The following is an 18,679-nucleotide window of genomic DNA, read 5'->3' as shown; positions in this document are numbered from 1 at the left end:
ATAAGAAAATGAGCCAGTTCATAAAGTGCTTTAGCCCTATCCCAACAAATCTGCACTTTCTGTTGACAGCCTAATGGCGTCAAAAGCCAAATATCAAAGCTCAGGGTCCACCCAAAGTACAGATTCTAGACCCATCTGACAATAAACTGGGACTCCAAAGGAAACCAACTATGCAGTGGATAAGCAGTTAGCATTGCCTCAGGGGATCCCTTGAGCTTGATTTAAGGAAATCCTAAACCCATAGTGACCCTAAGGCCCTAGAAAAGAAAGGAAAATCCGTTCTGAAAAGTACATTCATCCTAGACTTTAAATGATTCTAAACCATTGGAGTGGTCTTTTTTTTTTTTTTCTTCAGAGGTGGCACACCACAGTTTCACCCTTTCCACTGTAAAACTGTTGTAATGTACAGGATAGCTTAGAAGTTACCAGACACATTTACAACTGCATTAGAACAACTCCGGTCTTCACTGCAACATTTGTGTGCACATGTGCATGCACACACACACACACGCGCGCGCGCGCACACACACACACACACACACACACACACACACACACACAGTTAATCATTTGGGACTGTCTCACTGCCATATTAGTAAACTTAGTCAAGAAACAGATGCCTTCTCTCCTCTCTGCCCTTTGACTCTATTTAACACTGAGGACTCTATATGTGCCATTGTAGAAAAAAACCTATCTTTACCTCCCTTTGAGTCTGAACAGGATGTGGTGTTTAGTGGATGTAGTGGCAAGACCACGATGAGATTTTTGGCACCCCTAATCTAAACCTTCCACATTAATTACTCTTACACAGCACTTTAAAAATAGAAGCATTACAAAGTAAGCTCAACTCTAACCTTTCCTAGAGTTTCGGTGAGGGAGAAGGGAAAGAGAGAAAATAATTCCTGCTGCTTTTTACAATATTACATATACTTTGTTTTCAAGATACCGATGCTGTTTGTAGAAAAAGCACAATCTTGAAGGAGCAGCTCATGTGAATGAAAAGAACAGGACCAGCGAGTGAAGAAGGCTGGGTCCAAGTTCAGCCTGTTCCATTAACATGCTTTGTGACATTGAAAAAGAAACCTGACCACCAAACGATCTTAGTTTGCTCTTCTATAAGATGACACTGGAGGTCTGGATAAATTCTGTGGCTGCTTCTACAACCGAAATCAATGATGTTTATGCTTCTGTGGATTTCTCAGTGGAGGCATATCCTGATAGAAGTCAAGTTTATTCTAGAGGCCACAAGTGATTCACACATGTAAATCATGGTCCCAGACACCATACTGAGACAGAACAGGACTTTATTCACTGAAAGGCACACCACTTGCTTCTTCAGACTTAAATTCTAAGGCGGCTGTTTTTTTTTAGAAAACCATGTGCAGGGTTTCAAAGTGATTCAAGCAATCACTTCACATCCTAATAGGATAAAGTTTATGCATAATTCTGTGTGACCCTTCAACTACTGACGTTCATGCCATGTTATTGTTAGCGTTGCATGTTAAGCGAGCAAATTTTCAATGAACTCTCACTGGCTTTACCACAGACACAGATGTGAGGCGGACTCCTTTGTTCATAAGGTTCTCATTATTAACTCAACCCGGATTGAATATTTGACTGAAGCAAAGGACCATATCATTATTTTCAGATTTCATTCTATGACTTAACTGGGCTACATCTGCCAGCTTTAGAAACGCCAAGTACTGCTCGGCGCCAGCCTTGCCGTCCTGTTCTATGACGACTACCCCCAATGCTTCAGTTTGAGGAAGTCTCCTCACCATCAAAACAGTTTAATAAAAACTTAAATTATGATTAAGAGTTACTCATCAATTGACAGGGCATACCAGGCTTGTGCTATTTATGAATTATTCCGCAAAATATTTTAAAGCTAACAAATAGAATCCGCATTCATAAAGGGGTAAGCTAGAAAGCCAGTTGAATGTTTTCATGATTTATAGAGTCTGTGTTCTACTTGAAGCCATATTTCTTTACTAGGTAAACTGGCATGCCATTGGATGATTCTGCTTTAAATCTATTCTCAGGCTCTGGACAGCTTATGGATCATTCTGAATATAAATTTAATTCCTTTATTCACCTTGGGCAACATCTCTTAGCATAAATGTGACAGGGAGATATGGAATAGGAATGGCTGTTAATTATAGGGTAGGATTCAAATATTTAAAATATTGACACTAAAGCCACTTAGAAAATGTTAAAATCACCCTGACTCCAAACACAGAAAATATTTTATAAGCCTGGGTAAAGATATAAATTAAAACAACATAAAAGAAATAACAAAAAGGTCATGATATTACTGCTTCATCTCTTAGCATAAATGTGCTTGGGCACATCTCTTAGCATAAATGTGACAGGAAGATATGGAATAGGAATGGCTGTTAATTATAGGGTAGGATTCAAATATTTAAAATATCGACACTAAAGCCACTTAGAAAATGTTAAAATCACCCTGACTCCAAACACAGAAAATATTTTATAAGCCTGGGTAAAGATATAAATTAAAACAACATAAAAGAAATAACAAAAGGTCATGACATTACTGCTTCCATGTATATGGATCACTAACAATAATATAAGTGGGCAAGAATCATTTGAAACCATCTTTGATGGTTACTAGAAAAAATAACTAGGGGCGCCTGGGTGGCTCAGTCGGTTAAGCAGCCGACTTCGGCTCAGGTCATGATCTCGCGGTCTGTGAGTTCGAGCCCCGCGTCGGGCTCTGTGCTGACAGCTCAAAGCCTGGAGCCTGTTTCAGATTCTGTGTCTCCCTCTCTCTTCCCCTCCCCTGTTCATGCTCTGTCTCTCTCTGTCTCAAAAAAATAAATAAACGCTAAAAAAAAATTAAAAAAAAAAATAACTATGCATAGAAAAGCCCAGGGGTTTACATACAGTCATCCCAAATAATTGAAAGAAGAGGGACAGCTTTCCACCCTAAAAAGTTATAAATAATAAATTTGCTTTAGCAATTCTTTCCCCAACTCATCATATCTCAGAGGAAGACTAAGAGAACATGCCCCCTTGTCCGTCCAATGATTTATAGACATCTGTGACAAATGATCATTCAACCTCTTGAACACTTTTCAGTTTTAATTACTATACATGGCAATCCAGTCTACTGTTTGACATCTCTAATCATAAAACCATTCTTAAAACAACAACAATCAAAACAAGCATCCATGTGACTCCTACACTGGTTGAAGCCAACCTTTTAGAAAATTTATGTTAGCTCATCAAACACTTGAGATTCAAGTCTCAATATATTTCTCTCTCCAATACACTATCTCTAGCTGTTTTCAATGGCTGAGACCTACCTCATTATTATCCTGTTTACCAGTCACTCTTTGAGAATGGCATCCAGAAGTAAATACCTCAGATAAAGTCTAATTAGTTACAGGGCACAGTGAGACCAGTACTTATGATGAATCAAAAATCAAACTTTATTAATGCATACTAAATATGTCACATGAGAATTAGGCTTTTAGCAAGATACAGAAACAACGCAAAAGCCAAGTTATGAGCAGCCCTTCCAGAAACGATCATGGAAGAAAGATCGGTAGCATTCATACTAATCTCAATATAACTCTAAATACTCTAAACAACTTTACCACCAAACATCACATCCTTCTGCCCAAAAGTGGGTATTCAAAAGCTGAATCTTTATTTGTATACTTACCATGTTGTATATCTTTCATATCTAAGTGAAGGCTAGACATTAATATTCCAACTGCTTGTGACCTTTTGTTGCTTAATAACTTGACCACCTGCTCGAAGAAAGGAAAAGAGGGAAATGTTAATTTGAACTCCAGTGATATGCTTTACTACATGTTGTTTTGAATCCTAAATGAAAAACACATAACTTAAAGTCATTACTTTACTACCTTACTAAAGTATTCAAAACTGATTTGAACTTTTGTGTTTCATGACTTATACCTTCAAATCTTCCATTTTCACCCATAAGCCTCAATAGCATGCTGTTTGCTAGTCTTTTAAGAATGTGATCTGTCAACAAGTAAACTTTCTAATAGTTTAGAAGATTAGTTTCACCTCTGTGAAAAAAACAATTACACATTTGATAATTTGCAGCCTGAGATTTGAAGTGTTCCTTTTTGTATTGAAACACGGGTCAACAAGTGAAAGATAAAATCTATACACAGAAAATCCATTTGATCAGACCCAAAATAGAGGCCAAAATAGAAAATGTGCTTTGATTCTAGTCTTTTAGGAAGCTCACTGCTTTACTGGCAGTCCCTCATGTTCTGGATTTGGCCCACATTGTGTGGAGAACTTTCCAACTAATTAATAGAGGAATACAAGAAGCAAATCCAAAGGGCTATGTCTGCTCAGTCTCTAATCTGGCTTTCTAGGGAGTCCTAAAGAGTCAATCAATGTGCACACCTCACAAGAAGTTTTCCCAAAATAAAGGTGGGCACATTGTTATTGGACATACACATTTAAAATATGTTTTCCAGACACCACTGATAAATCCTGATTATGAAACCATTATCCCAGGTCCTGATCTTGTGGAGGGCAGCAATTTCTATTTACTCTCTTGGTTTTGTTATAAATCTGCTTAGAAAAACACTGGAGGAAAAGGGAAAAAAAGGTTGTGGTCAGATTACCAGAAGTGACAGCTGCCCTAACAGCTATCACATTTGCTGACCTTGTCTTTCTTTTTGGTTTAAGTTGGGCCAATCAGTAAACTAATAAAATAATCGTGACCAGCTGTCACACAGAGTCACAAAGTAAAACAATATTCTTAATAGCAATAATAGCATTCTTGGTTCCCCAACAGGGATGGGGGTGAGGAATAAAACAAAACACTTTCAGAAGGACCAACCACAAAACCCTCACTTCTGAAAGCTTTCTGTAGAAAGGAATAATACCCCACAAGAGACAGTGCTTCCTCAAAAGAATACATATGTATGTCTATGTACATATGTACACATACATATATTATTCTCTTTATAATATTTATTTATTTTTGAGAGATAGAGACAGAGTGAGAGTGGGAGAAGATGAGAGAGAGAAGGAGACACAGAATCTGAAGCAGGCACCAGGTTCCGAGCTGTCAGCCCGGAGCCTGATGCAGGGCTCGAAGTCACGAACCGTAAGATCATGACCTGATTTTGATTCTCAATTTCTTCTCTAAACATTTTATTAATTTTCAGCTAAAATATTAGCTTAGAACTTGAGTGTGAATCCACTCACACCCCCAAGTATTTCCATCAATAGTGTAATCTTCTTCAGAAGTGAACAGAAACATAATATCAGAAAAACAAAAGGCATGTTTTCTGTCCTCAAAAACACTTTCTAACTTCAGATAAATGCAGTCTGGGTCCCATCCATGACACTCTGACAAAATTAAGTGCATTTGAATCCATATGTCAGTTGACCTCACTGCAGTGCTGACAGCCTGATCACAACCTCCTAGGAAATACTCCATGGCTCCTGCCAGCCCTTCTCAGACCTTTTCAAGGTGAATTATTCTGATTTCACCTTAAATACTGGCATACTTCACAGTTCTGTTCTTAGCACTTTATTCTGTTCACTTTATACCTATGATTTCTCTTCTAGAGATGTACCTGCCCGCACTTATAACTTCATTCTTGTAACTGTATCCCCAATTTTACACTATTCCACTTTCCTAACAGATATCTGCACATAAATTTCCATTGGATGTGTTTAAAACCAAACTCATCATCAGTTCCACTCCCAAACCATTGTATCTTCTCCTCTTTTATTCCATATGTTGTGATAAAGGTACCACCATTTTCCATCTACCTACTAAAGTTAGAAATCTAGAAATCAATCTAGACACTTACCTCTACTTCATCTGTATACTCTGGTCTCTTAACAAGTCCCGTCAATCATAACTCCTTTCATATCTTTGGAACCAACCCTTCCTCGTCAACTCTATTGTCAGCATTTATATCTATGTTATATCTCACATAGATCAATGCAAAAATTTTTGAAGTAGTCTCCCAAATGTAGTACGATAGTTCTCAAAGTGTGTTCCCTGGACCAGCAGGCATGCTCATCACAACAATCACTCCGTTGCACACCTGAAAATCTGGGCATCAGATTTTCATAAACATGTACTTCAAAAAACCTTTTAAGTGATTCTAGAATCACTGATGACTCTCACTGCTTCCTGTCCATTCTTCAAACTGATTTCCAAGTACCATCTCTAAGAATGCTGATATTTGCATATCATTCCCTTGCTTTTTAAACCTGAGTGGCTCATGTTTACAGGTTAGTCTTTTTTTTTTTAATTTTTTAATGTTTATTTATTCTTGAGATACAGAGAGAGAGAGAGAGAGAGAGTGGGAGAGTTGCAGAGAGAGACAGAGAGAGAGAGAGAGAGAGAGAGAGAGAGAGAGAGACAGAATCTGAAAGAGGCTCCAGGCTCTGAGCTGTCAGCACAGAGCCCGACACAGGGCTGGAAGTCATGGACTGTAAGATCATGACCTGAGCCGAAGTCAGAGGCTTAACTGACTGAGCCACCCAGGTGTCCCTACAGGTTAGTCTTTTGAAAGGTCATATAGACTTTCAGTCCATGAGCACAGAATATCCTTTATTTGTTTGTGTCATCTTCAATTTCTTTCACTAATTTTTTTGTCGTTTTCAGAGTATAGACTGGAAGAATTAATATTGTTAAAATGCCCATAACCTAAAGCAATCTACAGATTCAATGCAATCCCTATCAAAATACCAATAGAATTTCTCACAGAACCAGAACAAGTAATCCTAAAATTAGTATGGAATCACAAAAGACCCTGAGTAGCCAAACCAATCTTGAAAAAGAAAAACAAAACTGGAGATATCACAATCTCCAGGTTTCAAGACATACTACAAAGCTATAATAACCAAAACAGTATGGCACTGGCACTAAAACAGACACAAAGATCAGTGGAACAAAATATAAAATCTAGAAATAAACCCAAAATTGTATGGTCAATTAATCTATAATAAAGGAGGCAAGCATAGACAATGGGGAAAGATAGTCTCTTCAATAAATGGTGCCAGGAAAACTGGACAGCTACATGCAAAAGAATGAAGCTGGACAACTTTCTTACACCATAGACAAAAATAAACTCAAAGTGTATTAAACACCTACATGTGAAACCTGAAACTATAAAGCTCCTAGAAAAACAACATAGGCAGTAATCTCTTTCACACGGGCCCTAGCAACATTTTTCTAGAAATGTCTTCTCTGGCAAGGGAAACAAAAGCAAAAATAAACTATTGGAACTGCACCCAAATAAAAAGCTTCTGCATATAAAGGAAATCATCAATAAAATGAAAAGACAATGTACTGAATTGTAGAAGATATGGGCAAATGGCATATCCAATAAGAGGCTAATATCCAAAATATATAAAGAACTTATATAACTCAACACCCATCATCATCATCATTAACATCTGATTAAGAAATGTTGGGGGGGTGGTGTGCAGGGGGGCACCTGGGTGGCTCAGTCTGTTAAGCATCCAACTTCGGCTCAGTTCATGATCTCATGGTTCGTGAGTTTGAGCCCTGCATTTGTCTCTGTGCTGACAGCTCGGAGCCTGGAGCCTGCTTCGGATTCTCTTTTTCCCTCTCTCCGTCCCTTCCCCACTCATGCTCTGTCTCTGTCTTAATAAACGTTAAAAAAAATAAAAAAAGAAATGGGCAGGAAACCTAAATAGATATTTTTTCCAGAGAGGACATCCAGATGGTCAAGAGATACATGAAAAGATGTCCAACATCACTAATAATCAAAAAAATGCAAATCGAAACCACAATGAGATATCACCTCACACCTGTCAGAATGGCTAGTATGCAAAAGACAAGAAATAACAAGTGCTGGTGAGGATATGAAGAAAACAGAACTCATATGCACTGTTGGTAAGAATGTAAATTGGTGCAGCCACTGTGGGAAACAGTACTGAGCTTACTTAAAAAATTAAAAATAGGAATACCACATGATCTAGTAATTCAACTACTAGGTATTTACCCAAAGGAGATGAAAACACCAATCTGAAGAGACATATGCACCCCAATGTTTATTGCAGCATTGCTTACAATAGCCAAGATAAGGAAGCAATCCAAGTGTCTACCGATAGATGAATGGATAAAGAAGATGTTGTGTATACATTTAATGGAATATTACTCAGCCATTAAAAAGAATGAGATCTTGCCATTTTTGACAACATGGATGGACCTATAGGGGATTATTCTAGGTGAACTAAGAGAAAGAAAAATACCATATAATCTCACTTATATATGGAATCTAAAAAAGAAAACAAGTGAACAAACAAATATAGAAATAGACTCATAAACACAGAGAACACACTATTGATTCTCAGAGAGAAAGAAGGTGGAAGATTGGGATACAGAAGAGAAGTGGGAGATACAGGCTTCTTGTTACGGAATGAATAAATCATGAGAATAAAAGGTATAGAATAAAGAATATAGTCAATGATACTGTAACAGTGATGTATAGAGACAGATGGTAGCTATGCTTGTGGTGAGCATAGCATAACATATAAAGATGTTGAGTCACTATGTTGTACACCCGAAATTAATGTAACACTATGTGTCAACTATACTTCAATTAAAAAACAAAATAAAATATCGCATAGACTGTGCACTTGCTTTTTGTTATAATTCAAACAAACTTACTACAAGCTGTATTTTACATTTAAATGCCTAAGATTACAGGTAGGAATAATAATTATCCATCATATTCTAGAAGGCATACACACAGGAGAGAACAGATGGCCAGAAGGATTGGTTCTACAGTTCCCTAGGGTGACTCAACCTTTTTATTACAAACCATAGTCTTTGTGTATCTTTTTTTTTAAAGCCACCTGGATAACAAGAACCTGAAACTATCAAACTAGAATGTTCTTAGAATCCAGTGACCACAGGTGCAATGGAGAAGATAGTGAACTCTTAGAAGATGGTCTCAGAAAACTTAGCTGAAAAATGGAAGATGCAGAATTAATAGATTTAGACCCACAAAGTTAGAACATATAGCCAGAGAAGGATTATTTTGAATCTATCTAAATTCACATCAGAATCAGTTAATTTTTTTTTTTTTTTTTTTTTTTTTTTTTTTGAGAGAGAGAGAGTGCACATGAGCAGGGGAGAGGAGCGGAGGGGAGAGAGAAAGAAACTTAAGCAGACACTATGCTTGGCATGGAGCCCAAAACAGGTTCAATCCCACAACCCTGGGATCATGACCTGAGCCAAAACCAAGAGATGGACACTCAACTGACTGAACCACCCAGGCAACCCACGGCTAATATCCTTAAAAACAGTTTTTATCTTAGATTACCCTGGGAGGCAGGACTGTGTAGAGGCTATGAACACGGGACTCTGGAAAATAATGTGGTATTTCTCAAACTTTAATATGCACATTAATTACCTAAAATATTTTTTTAAAATGCCTATTCTGATTCTCATGCAGATTAGTTCTAGGAAGGGCTTTCTGAAAAAGCTACTCCAACATTGTAACATTTCAGTTCCCTCATCTAAAAAAATAACAGCACCATCAACTTCAAAAAGCTGCAGTGAGTATTCAGCATAATGTACTTGACCCTCTTAGGAATAAACCTAGCAAATAGTGTAGGTCACTACAATAGTAATAGCTATAAGAAGTTTAAATACTTAGGAAAGCATTTTATTTTATTATTTTTTTAAGTTTATTTATTTTGAGAGAGAGAGACAGGGTGAGCGGGGGAGGAGCAGAGAGAGAGGGAGACAGAGAATCCCAAGCAGGCTTTGCACTGCCTGCACAGAGCCTGACATGGGACTTGAACCCATGAAACTGTGAGATCATGACCTGAGCTGAAACCAAGAATCAGACTTCAACTGACTGAGCCACCCAGGAGCCTACTTAGGAAAGCATTTTACATGGTTTCTCAGGCCACCTGGGTGACTCAGTCAGTTAAGTGTCCGACTCTTGGTTTCAGCTCAGGTCATGATCTCTTGGTTTGTGAGTCCGAGCCCCGCATTGGGCTCTGTGCTGACAGTGCAGAGCCTGCTGGGATTCTCTCTCTCCCTCTCTCTGCCCTTCCACTGTTCTCTCTCTCTCTCTCTCTCTCTCTCTCTCTCTCTCTCTCTCTCCAAATAAATAAATTTAATAAATAAATAGTTTCTCAAAAATAAAATATCTGTCAACTTTTCATTACTCAGTTTAAGTCTATAGGAGAATTAAAAATCTCTTCCTTCCATGTAATTTCCTAGGAAATCCAGACCTTTATTAGTTCAGACTAGTTTTCCAGTGGCATCAAAAGACCTCTCCATGAATCCTCTTCCTTAGCATTCTAAATGACCAATGGCACGTCTGCTCTGACCAGGTGCAATATTAGGTCATGGGAAGAGAACAAAGCCCCAGTCAAACTTTCAGAATCCTAGTATAGTTAATATAACTAGGCTGCATAACTAGAAATGTGTTTTAAATTATTAATTAAGTTTTGGCCTGAATGATTATTGTATCAGCAGATATCATTGGTCCATTTCCACTATCCACATTTTTTTTTTTTTTTAGTTTCTTCATTAAGTTATAAAGTAAGCCAGTACTGGAAACTTATAGTAGAAGTATGATGATACAAGCAGCAAAGATAACAAGGATGTGTTCACAAACATTTTTGTAGATTGTTAAACATTAATGTTTCTGTGCTATCTTGAACCCCCATTACCTGGCTGACTGTATGGAAATTTCTAAAAATGGCAGTGTCCCAGGATCCAGTAATCAAATTAATAGGTACACTAAAAGCTTAAGGTTGAGCATGACTTGGAATGAGAAATTCTGAAAACGACCCATTTTCACTAACTTGAGTTTTGTTTTCTTTCTCAACTTGAACCACCGTTCTGTGAAAATTGCAATAAAATGACAGAGAGAAGTCTTAGTCTCCACTTTATCTCTTCTTCCCACTGCCCACTTGCCTACCCTTCTCTCCTGGCAAAGGGAGGCAGGGAGAGCACAGGTGGGTCTGATAGGACCATACTGTACGTTGTTCAGGCTGTGCTCCACAAAGCTTACAGGGTGAGGGAGGGGAGCCAGCCAGCCCAAGGGAAGGGATAGCTTTCCCTAATTCTAACAAAGAACATCACAACGTTAATGGTAAGCTGCAACTCTGGGTCAGGATTCCAGCTCCATCACTGGCACATCCTTGGGCATCTTACTAAATCACTTTGATCCTCATGTCCTGATCTGAAAAATAGAGGGCACACTTGATAAACAGGTTGATAGGAGGATTATGGCAGATATAAAGCAGTGCTACTCAAATCGAGATCCCAGGCTACCGCCAAGTCCTGTGTGTTACCTGCCCAGTAAGAAAGAAATACGTATAGAAATTGAGAGCAAGTACTAGAAATTTTACAGCCATATTATGGAGGGATGTTCTATCAACTGAATCTAGACTTTTTTTTATGTCTTTCTTTGGGCTTTTCTTTTTTTTTTTTTAATATGAAATTTATTGTCAAGTTGGTTTCCATACAACACCCAGTGCTCATCACAACAGGTGCCCTCCTCAATACCCATCACCCACCCCCCTCTCTCCCACTCCCCCATCAACCCTCAGTTTGTTCTCAGCTTTTAGGAGTCTCTTATGGTTTGGCTCCCTCCCTCTCTAACTTTTTTTTTTCCTTCCCATCCCCCATGGTCTTCTGTTAAGTTTCTCAGGATCCACATAAGAGTGAAAACATATGGTATGCGTCTTTCTCTGTATGACTTATTTCACTTAGCATAACACTCTCCAGTTCCATCCACGTTGCTACAAAAGGCCATATTTCATTCTTTCTCACTGCCACGTAGTATTCCATTGTGTACGTAAACCACAATTTCTTTATCCATTCATCAGTTGATGGACATTTAGGCTCTTTCCATAATTTGGCTATTGTTGAAAATGCTGCCATAAACATTGGGGTACAAGTGCCCCTATGCATCAGTACTCCTGTATCCCTTGGGCAAATTCCTAGCAGTGCTACTGCTGGGTCATAGGGTAGATCCATTTTTAATTTTTTGAGGAACCTCCACACTGTTTTCCAGAGTGGCTGCACCAGTTTGCATTCCCACCAACAGTGCAAGAGGGTTCCCGTTTCTCCACATCCTCTCCAGCATCCATAGTCTCCTGATTTGTTCATTTTAGCCACTCTGACTGGCATGAGACTGGTATCTGAGTGTGGTTTTGACTTGTATTTCCCTGATGAGGAGTGACATTGAGCATCTTTTCATGTGCCTGTTGGCCATCTGAATGTCTTCTTTAGAATCCCAATCAAAATTGCACCAGCATTCTTCTCAAAGCTAGAACAAGCAATCCTAAAAATTGTATGGAACCACAAAGACCCCAAGTAGCCAAAGTAATATTGAAGAAGAAAACCAAAGCAGAAGGCATCACAATCCCAGACTTTAGCCTCTATTACAAAGCTGTAATCATCAAGACAGCATGGTATTGGCACAAAAACAGACACATAGACCAATGGAATAGAATAGAAACCCCAGAACTAGACCCACAAAAGTATGGCCAACTAATCTTTGACAAAGCAGGAAAGAATATCCAATGAAAAAAAGACAGTCTTGTTAACAAATGGTGCTGGGAAAATTGGACAGCAACATGCAGAAGATTGAAACTAGACCACTTTCTTACACCATTCACAAAAATAAACTCAAAATGGATGCAGGACCTGAATGTGAGACAGGAAACCATCAAAACCCTAAAGGAGAAAGCAGGAAAAAACCTCTCCAACCTCAGTCGCAGCAATTTCTTACTCGACACATCTCCAAAGGCAAGGGAATTAAAAGCAAAAATGAACTATTGGGACCTCTTAAAGATAAAAACTTCTGCACTGCAAAGGAAACAATCAAGAAAACTAAAAGGCAACCAACGGAATGGTAAAAGATATTTGCAAATGACATATTGGACAAAGGGCTAGCTAGTATCCAAAATCTATAAAGAACTCACCAAATTCTTTGGGCTTTTCTAATTTCATTTCTGTAGTAATTCATATATAATGTATTTTACAAAAGTATCAAAACATAATGGTTTGGGGATTTAAAAACTGGTCCTTTACTAGGACAGCTTGAAGTAAGTATGCTTGGGCAAAGCCCTGCCCCAGGACAAAGGACAGTACTTAGGTGCTACAGACTGTTTGTGTACCCCAAAACATATGTGGAAGCCTGATGATCAATGTGATAGTATTTGGATGTGGAGCCTGAGGGTGGTGATTAGGTCTTAAGACTAGAACTCTCATAAATGGGATTCATGCCCTTATAAAAGAGGACTCAAAGAGACCCTTCATCCCTTCTGCCTAGTAGAGTCGCAGCAGAAAGGTGGCTGTCAGGAAGAGGGCTCCACCCCAAATAATGAATCTGCCAGTGCCTTGATCTTGGACTTCCCAGACTGCAGAACTGTGAGAAATAAATCTCTGTTGCTCATTAGCCACAAGTCTATGATATTCTGTTACAGCAGCCTGACTGGACTAAAGCACTGGGAAAGTAAGGCCAGAATGATAAGAAGACTTTGACCCAAAATCTACTCATAATTCCCCATATTTTCCCCTGAAACTTCAGGGTAAAGACAGAAGCATAACTATCAGTGAGAATGTAGGATCTCAGTGGTCCCCAGATGAAGATCATTTTATTTTTCTGCCTCTGCCCACATCATCCTGGGCACAGTTGAAAAACCCATGTTGCTGGTAAAGGAATAGCTGTCTTACTTTTAAGACATCCAAGGTGAGGGGCACCTTGGTGGCTCAGCTGGTTAAGCATCTGACTCTTGATTTTGGCTAAGGTCATCACCTCATGGTTCATGGGATGGAGCCCCACGTGCTGATAGCACAGAGCCTGCTTGGGATTCTCTCTCTCTCCCTTTCTTTCTCCACCCCTCCCCTGCTCACTCTTTCACCCCCAAAATAAATAAACTTAAAAAAAGACATCCAAGTCAGAAAGTAAAGCAATGGAATACTAATTCACTAAACATTATTATTAGCATTAGTGCCCAGTATAACTCCCACACTTAAAATTAAGGACAAATCCTTAATGAACTCCTTAATGATAGACTTGCAATCAACACATTCATGTCAACATTAGAATAAGCAGAGAACAAAAATGATTGATGAATTCTCCAGAACCATGCTATCCAATACTGAATTATTGAACTAGCTCTTATAGCTAGTTGGGTACTTGAAAGTTTGTTTGTTTGTTTTAATTTTCATTTTGCCTATCTCTCTACACTTTTTTTTTAAGGAGGCCCAGTGTGGAGCCCAACGCAGGACTTAAACTCATGACTCTGAGATCAAGAACTGAGCCCGGACCAAGAGTCTGATGCTTAATGACTGAGCCACCTAGGCACCCCTCTCTCTATGTTGCTTTTTTTTAATATGGCTACTAGAAAATTGAAAATTGTATACGTGCCTTGCATTATATTTCTATTGGGCAGCACTGATCAATAAGATCTAACAAATTCAGACAAATTACTAAACCCATTTAGCTTGGACCTAGATTTCTTTTTTATCAAGTTCAAAAATAAAGGGAGCTAAAGATAACATCTGTGTCAAAGGTTCCTTGGCTATTGAATAAGCCTCACTTCCAGGTCAGTTAAAACAAAAACAGAAACAAAAACAAAACACCACATGCCAGATTTGTTCCCTATTAGATAGTGTAAGCAAAACAGGTCAAAAGTATACTTTGAGGGAATGACATGACTCAGATGCCAGAATATGAGGCCCCTGAATGAGTTTAGGAAGATTCTTCTTTCCACCACACAATACTCCAGAAAACTGAAACACCACATATTCAAAATCCTTTCCTTTTAGAATGGATATGAACCTTCCAATTGTAGTGTATACTACTGGTTGATTATTAAAAAATCTAACCTAAATGAAGCTATTTATAGAAATTAAAGTTTTGGTGTTTTGGGGTTTTTTGTTTTTTGTGGTTTTTTTTTTTTTTTTAGTGCTTACAGAACTTGTCTGATCTGTTTTCAAGTGTCAATTTCCCCACTGAAATAGTAGTTAGTAAATAGGCCAGCATAATATCTTCCCTCACACACAACCAGGCAGTTTCTTGAACATATTTCCATACTTTCAACAGAACCTTTCCTTTACTAAATGTGTTCTAAACAATGTCCTTCTGCAACAGACCAGATTCCTTTTGTAGACTAGCCCATCTTATCTGAGGCTCTAAGTGGAGCCTAATGTTGGCAAGCTACACATCTTAGCTGAAATTTTTGTTCTGTTCAATAGTCAGCTCTCTCCCCTCATACTCTTGGCTTGGTCCCAACATCTTTTATTTTTGTCTTCCTTAATTTTTTATCATTTCCGGAATATGTCATGTTTCTCTTCCTGCCTCAGGAAACAATATTTTGCAGTGTATTTGGATGGTTATTTCTCCAATTATTTCCCTGGATTCTTTGTCCACTTCCTACCGCCGAACCTGCACGCACTGCAAATCCTCCCTATTGTCTTCTTTTTATTTGTTTATTTGTTTGTTTGTTTTGCTTTGTTTTGTTTTGTTTTCATTGCTTTCTTCCTTTGTCTAACAAGTACAACCATGGTCCTTGGAAGGGCCTCACATATTTATATTGCATGGATGGCTCACAGTTCTGACTACTAGTCTACGTCTTCAATTACCTCCTGTTCACTTCCACTTGGAGGCCTGCCCTCCTTCTACAACTCAGCATGACCAAATTCTAAGCACATTGATTCAACAAAACTAAGGACCTCTGCAGCAGGTCCCATGTTTAAGAACTTAGGCCACAAAATCCTCTTGATTATTTAGCAATAGAACTTCTGAGTTTTAGTGATTACATGGCTGGCCAGCTAACACAGCATTTTTCACAGCCTACTTTATACCTAGGTATAGCCATGTGACCAAGGCAATGCAGAGAACAATAGGGCACTGCCTTAAAAAGGAATCTCTTGGGGCTCTTGGGTGGCTCAGTCAGTTAAGCATCTGACTTCTGCTCAGGGCATGATATCCTGGCTTGTGAGTTCAAGCCCTGTGTTGAGCTCTGTGCTGACAGCTCAGAGCTGGAGACTGCTTCAGATTCTGTCTCCTTCTTTCTCTCCCCCTCCCCCACTCATGCTCTATCTCTTTCTCTCTCTCTCAAAAATAAATATTTTTTAAAAGGGAATCTCTTTGCTCTCTACTTCCTATTTTCTTCTTGAATTCTGTTTTAAGGCAGAATTAAGGAAATAAGCCATCTTCAACCATAATATACCCTAGGGGAAGTGAAGCAACAAAGGAGCTTGGAAATCGATCTCTGGACAACCTAATGGAATCAAGTGACTCTACCTGCCCAGACATTTCTGTATAGAGGGAAATGAACTTTCCACCTTTTATAGGTCACAGTAGATGCGGCCAAACCAATATATATTTTTTTATTCTTAATTTTATTTTTTTGCCAAACCAATATTTTAACTAAGGCATCCACTGAGTATAGGCATTCTACTAAACATCAGGGCAAATGCACAGACCAAGGAGATGAAGGAATTAATCATCCTCTGTTCAACTAGCTCTATTCTACAACCCTTGTATTCAGTCAGGGGTACCACCAGCCTGACATCAGTATGGAGACCTTTGACCCATTTCTCCTCTGCATTTCCATATCCAGTCATACATCAAAGTCCACTGATGTTTCCTTATCTTACCTTCCTCTCTTCAACTACCATCACCCTGGTGCAAGTTCTTTTTACCTCCTCACACAGCATGGGAGCTTCCTGCTTCCAAGTCCTTTGTCCTGCTTTTAGACCACCACCCCATAAAGGCTGCTTTCACCACACCATCCTCTTACCCTTATTTCTCTGCTCTATTTTTCATTGTCAAAATGACAGATTACTCCCTGGGCAGAATGTTCAAGTATCATTCCCCAAGGCCACCTTTCTAAACCTCCTCCCATCTCTCATACAAGTCTTACCAGGGCTGAATTAGGACCCTCTTCTTTAGTATCATAAGACTGTATGTTTCCCTACTGTAATATACACACCATAAAGTAGTTGTTGAGGTAATTCTCACTACAATGCGAGCATCTCCAGACAGAAGCTGTCCAATTGTATGCTTCAGTCCCAACAATGATGGATACACTGAGGGCATTCATGAAGGGCAGGACACGTCTGTTGAACAAGTGAGCCTTGTCTAAAACACTTTGCTTACTTCTGAAGCCCTCCCACTCCCTAATCTTGAAAAACAGTTTCCAGTGGCACCTGGGTGGCTCAGTTAAGCATCCGACTATGGATTTTGGCTCAGGTCATGATCTCATGGCTCATGAGTTCAAGCCTCACATTGGGCTCTGTGCTGACAGCATGGAGATTGTTTGGGATTCTCTCTCTCCCTCTTTCCGTCTGCCTCCTACGCTCATACACATGCATGTGCTCTCTCTCAAAATAAACAAATAAACTTAAAAAAATAGTTTCCACCCTTACTAGACATCAGAATGACCTAGGAAGTTTCTTAAATAAAGGTTCCTACTTTCCATTTTGAAAAGTCATTTTTCTCTAGAATAAAGCCCTGGAATATACATTCTCTTAAAAACTCCACAGCTAATGGTGATGCGACTCTAGAGAAGTATTCAAATACTTGCTGATTTAGTTGTGAGTCTACAATGAAACTCAAGTCCAGGACTGAAAGATAAGAATTTATATAATTTGATTCAGAGTCATGTTAAGGCACAATAGAAAGCCAATGTGAAGTATATATATTATGTAACACAAACCATATTTAAATGATTATTTAATCAGTCCACAACGTTGTTTGTTGTGAATTCAGAACTTTTAGAAAAGTATTTTATCTAGTATTCCATGTGACATAAATAATGAAGCTGATGTATCAAAGGTCTAAACATTAAATATCCAACAAATAGACAACCTGAAGTTGCAGTTTCTAATAATCCATTGAAATCACACACGAAAGAAAGAAACTAAATAACTTGCTCACAGTCTAAATGCAGAGTCACAGCAAGGGTTTTGTTTCCTAATTCCTAGTCAGGGAGAGTGCATTGCTTTCCTCTGAAATGGTTTGTCAGGATCTTGCTGGAAACTGATATTAGATTAGAGGGATAAATGGCCAGATCCAATAAGGCAAATCCTTCTCTGAGTAGGGTAAGATAAGAAGAGTCAACTGCAGAGATTAGGTAGAGGTAAATTCCAAAGCGGAATTATAGAATGTAAAAATCGCTGTTTCACACAGATATTAGAGCACAAGTCAGTATATCAAGTGGTAGGCAACCCACTCAAGAACAGATACAAAAAATATCCAAGAATGCTATGATGAGAAAGTAACAAGAGAATAGAAGAAAACAGTAAAACAGTAAAAACTGCACCAAAAGCTTAAGAATAGAAGGAGATTCTGAGAGAGTATAATTCCCAGGCTCAGAATTTCTAACAATTTGAAATGTGTGGAGGTAAGAAATCTGTATTTCAGTCCATGCCTTTGCTTAAATTAGCAGCTATATAACTTTGAACAAGTTCTTTATCCAAACAAAGGATCTCAATTTCCCTATATGTAGAATATAGTTAATAATCCATATGCAATATTCCAATAATTTATGGCAATCAAATACACAACATGAAATATTTTAAAGTATAAAACATGTAGCAAATACAAGGTATTGGTGTTAATTAAATAATTCAATAAGTAGCAATTATATTTTATAATGCTATAAAAAGCACTTGAGC

The 18,679-nt window shown here is 38.4% G+C and overlaps 1 protein-coding gene across 1 annotated transcript in view; it reads right to left on the bottom strand.

Annotated features, from left to right (window-relative positions):
* FMN2 (formin 2) overlaps nt 1-18,679 on the bottom strand; it is a 376,950-nt gene that overhangs the window by 198,142 nt on the left and 160,129 nt on the right. The window contains exon 7 of the mRNA XM_019423300.2: nt 3,692-3,779. Within this exon, the coding sequence (XP_019278845.2) occupies nt 3,692-3,779 (88 nt within the window). The remainder of the gene's footprint in view (nt 1-3,691; nt 3,780-18,679) is intronic.

This window comes from Panthera pardus, unplaced genomic scaffold (genome assembly GCF_024362965.1).
Source record: "Panthera pardus isolate Hobbes unplaced genomic scaffold, ASM2436296v1 HiC_scaffold_21, whole genome shotgun sequence".
Lineage (NCBI taxonomy): Eukaryota > Metazoa > Chordata > Mammalia > Carnivora > Felidae > Panthera > Panthera pardus.
Note: the sequence above shows the minus strand (reverse complement) of the source record. Positions and strands in the feature narration are given on the sequence as shown.